This window comes from Trachymyrmex septentrionalis, unplaced genomic scaffold (assembly GCF_001594115.1).
Source record: "Trachymyrmex septentrionalis isolate Tsep2-gDNA-1 unplaced genomic scaffold, Tsep1.0 scaffold60, whole genome shotgun sequence".
Lineage (NCBI taxonomy): Eukaryota > Metazoa > Arthropoda > Insecta > Hymenoptera > Formicidae > Trachymyrmex > Trachymyrmex septentrionalis.
The window spans coordinates 2365479-2368447 of record NW_017305779.1 but is presented as its reverse complement, the minus strand read 5'-3'; the positions used below and the strand labels follow the sequence as shown (position 1 = coordinate 2368447).

Sequence of the window (2969 nt, the reverse complement as noted above, 5' to 3'; positions counted from 1 at the left end):
TATATATATATATATAAATGCTTCTATTTATTATATTGTACTTCCAGTTAGAGATGTGCAATTTTTCGATATATTGCAACTTTCTTTTCTTGAACCGCAATGCGATATGTAACTGACTTTTAAATTGCATGATTTAAAATCTGCGATTAATATTCTATATTTGTTTTTTAATTGTTTAAGTTATGTAAATAATTTGACTAATGCGCAATAAAAACCAATATCACTTTCTATTTCGTGAAGATATTTTTTCTTTGAAAACATTCCGTTTTTTACTTACGGATTTTTAATGGTGTTACATTACAGAAAAACAAATGTTTTCGTATTTGCTGCGTTTTAATTGATATTTTTTTATTATTCGATCAGCTATGTTTTGTACTCCAATTCTGTAATTACTATAATTCTGTAATTAACGATAGTTCGATATCGTTATGTTGTTGTTTTTTCTATGTATATATAATATTTGCGCGATAGTAGTAATACAACTTTATTGAAACTACAGAATCGGGGTAACTAACTAAACTACCAAAAATTTTTAGTATGTGACAAAAACAGTTGAACAAATTTATAATATATACACAAAAGTCGTGATGCCATGATCGCGTTCATTGCGATTTTTAAGGAAGTAATCGCGATGCATAATTTTGAAAAAAATTACACATCTCTTCGTCCATTAAGTTTTATCGTATGAAACTCATATTTCACACGTCTGCAAGATGCGAGTATATTAGTTGAAAAAATCTTCAACTTCCGCCAATTCTCTCACTCGTGCCTCTTGATGAGCCCAACGGGCTTCTGCCAACCTATCAGATAATCCCCATTTGTCATGATAAACACGTTGACCGCAACTTGGACATTTCTTACCCCCTTTAATACAAAAAATAAAAAGATTTTCATATAATTTTTCTATAATATAATTTAACTAAATAAAAAACTTTTATTTTTACCATGGAATGGCGGAGTCTTCATGTATGTCACGAGACATTTTAAATGGAAGAGATGACCACAATAAAGTCTTTCGGCGTGGAAATCCGCATTTTCGTCGATTACAATTTCTTTGGGATCTGTTGGCAAGCACTTTACTTTGCAGTGTTGACAGAGTTCTTGCGGAAAAGCTTTTACACTCCTGCACAAATTAAAATGTAATCAAATAAAAAAACTAATAGTTAAAAATATGTAATAAAAATGTGACATAAAAATAAAAATTACTTTATGAGAAAAGAAACAACTGTGTTTAATGACGGTGATGGTGTAAACGGGTTTTGTTGTTTCCTCAGTGGTGGCTCGACACATTGCCTTGCTAATTCCCCTCCTTGTCCAACTAGATAACGATTGAACAGTGGTGGGAAATTCGTATCAACATCACTGTAACTGTAAATAAATGATGTAAATTAGTCACATTGGATTTGAATTTTTATTATAATAGTTTCAAAAAAAAAAACTAAACATACGTAACACAATTAGTAGGATAATTATCTGGCACTTCAAGCTTGGTCTTAAAATGATACAAATCTTGATGCAGTGTTAGATTAATAGAAGAATTCTTTTGTTTTAACTTGAACTCGTCCTTATCCCCTAAAAGCTTTTTCAATATTGATATTTCCTCATAGCAGCAAATGAGAGGATTCTCCTCAATGAAATTCCTAATAAATTTTAAAATTGGCAATATCTACAAATATACGAATGAATTGTATTAAATGTAAATAACTTGTATATGTGTGTGTAACTACATATAAATCTCTTCAAGTACAAACCTGTGCTTTATTCAACAAACGCTTGCACTCTTTTTCGCAGACTTCTGTTAGTCCATCGAGCAGCTTCGCGGATAGAGTTTTACTCTTTAACTCAACAAACAATGGCGATGCAGGATAATCCTTTTGGAATTGGATGCACACAACGAGTTGCTTGAACGGTGTTTTTCTGCAAGACAAACAAATCACAATAAGCAATGATACGATGTTATTTTGACAGTGTGATGAAAGCACAATATGGAGTTTTTACGTTATTTCGACGCGGACCATGCTTGGTACACAAGAGACGAGGCGGCTTCCGTCAACGACATTATGACAGAGCTGTGATACATCTTGCAATTCATCATCAATAAATCCCATGAGCAAGTGAGGACAGGCTAAGAAAAGATTGATGATTTTTACTCTACTTCTCGATTAACTTAATCAGCTGGTTATTTTATTGAGATTAATCGCGTTTGTCGTTAAACAGAATTGATTAATCACGGTTGACACTCAATCAAGATGATAAAACCGGCCTTAAGTAAAAATAATAATAGAATTGACGTAATCGCGACGCAGCATAACCTTCCATTCATGACCTAACGATCCTAACGAGTCAAATTGCGTGGTAAATAATAAAACGATCGGTTTTTACGTCGATATTATTTTTACCGTGATATTAATAAGAAGATCACCTTTCAATCGATCTCTTTCTCCTCTTCGACGTTTTTTGCAAAGAATCATAAGATTCAAAGTCAACTAATCATACGTAAAAGGACATACATAAAAGTATTTCGAAATACAATACCTCACTCTTAACGATGTCACGTGATATCGTCCTGTGTATACTGTGTACTATTTATGATTTTAGAAAATGGTTAGAAAGTGTTAGGAAATGATGATTAGCGTGTATTCAGTGATGATGTGAGGCTAAGAGTTGTTTGATAAAACAAAAAAAAATAAATCGAATTAACGAAAATTAAAGAAATTTTTGTTTCGTATTTTTCAATATTCTTCACTATTTCTATCTTTTTTTAACAGAATTATTTAAATTTTAAAGTGATTGTGACCGACAGACGCAACAACACACCGGTGTCAAATTCAATGAGATAGTAGCTCCATCTGGATTGAATATCTTTAGGTACAGGACGTACCTAACCTATTCTGTGTGTCGTATCACGTGTTTATAGGTAATAGGTGTAAAGCTAAAGCAAGTTGAAAGAGAATAATATTTCTCGATAA

At 32.1% G+C, this 2969-nt stretch overlaps 1 protein-coding gene across 2 annotated transcripts; it reads right to left on the bottom strand.

The window, feature by feature from the left end:
* Positions 1–25: 25 nt before the first annotated feature.
* On the bottom strand, positions 26–2728 carry LOC108752690. Of its 2 annotated transcripts, none has more exons than XM_018493723.1 (7): positions 2536–2728; positions 1999–2125; positions 1752–1917; positions 1449–1666; positions 1207–1368; positions 945–1123; positions 26–864 (listed from the first exon to the last, which is right to left on the bottom strand). In XM_018493723.1, exons 2-7 carry the CDS (start codon positions 2106–2108, stop codon positions 725–727), a joined length of 975 nt encoding a protein of 324 aa, XP_018349225.1. In that variant the 5' UTR covers positions 2109–2125; positions 2536–2728; the 3' UTR covers positions 26–724. The 2 variants fall into 2 exon arrangements, with proteins under 2 accessions (XP_018349225.1, XP_018349224.1); XM_018493722.1 differs by lacking the exon at positions 2536–2728 and adding an exon at positions 2423–2526.
* Between the last annotated feature and the right edge of the window lie 241 nt (positions 2729–2969).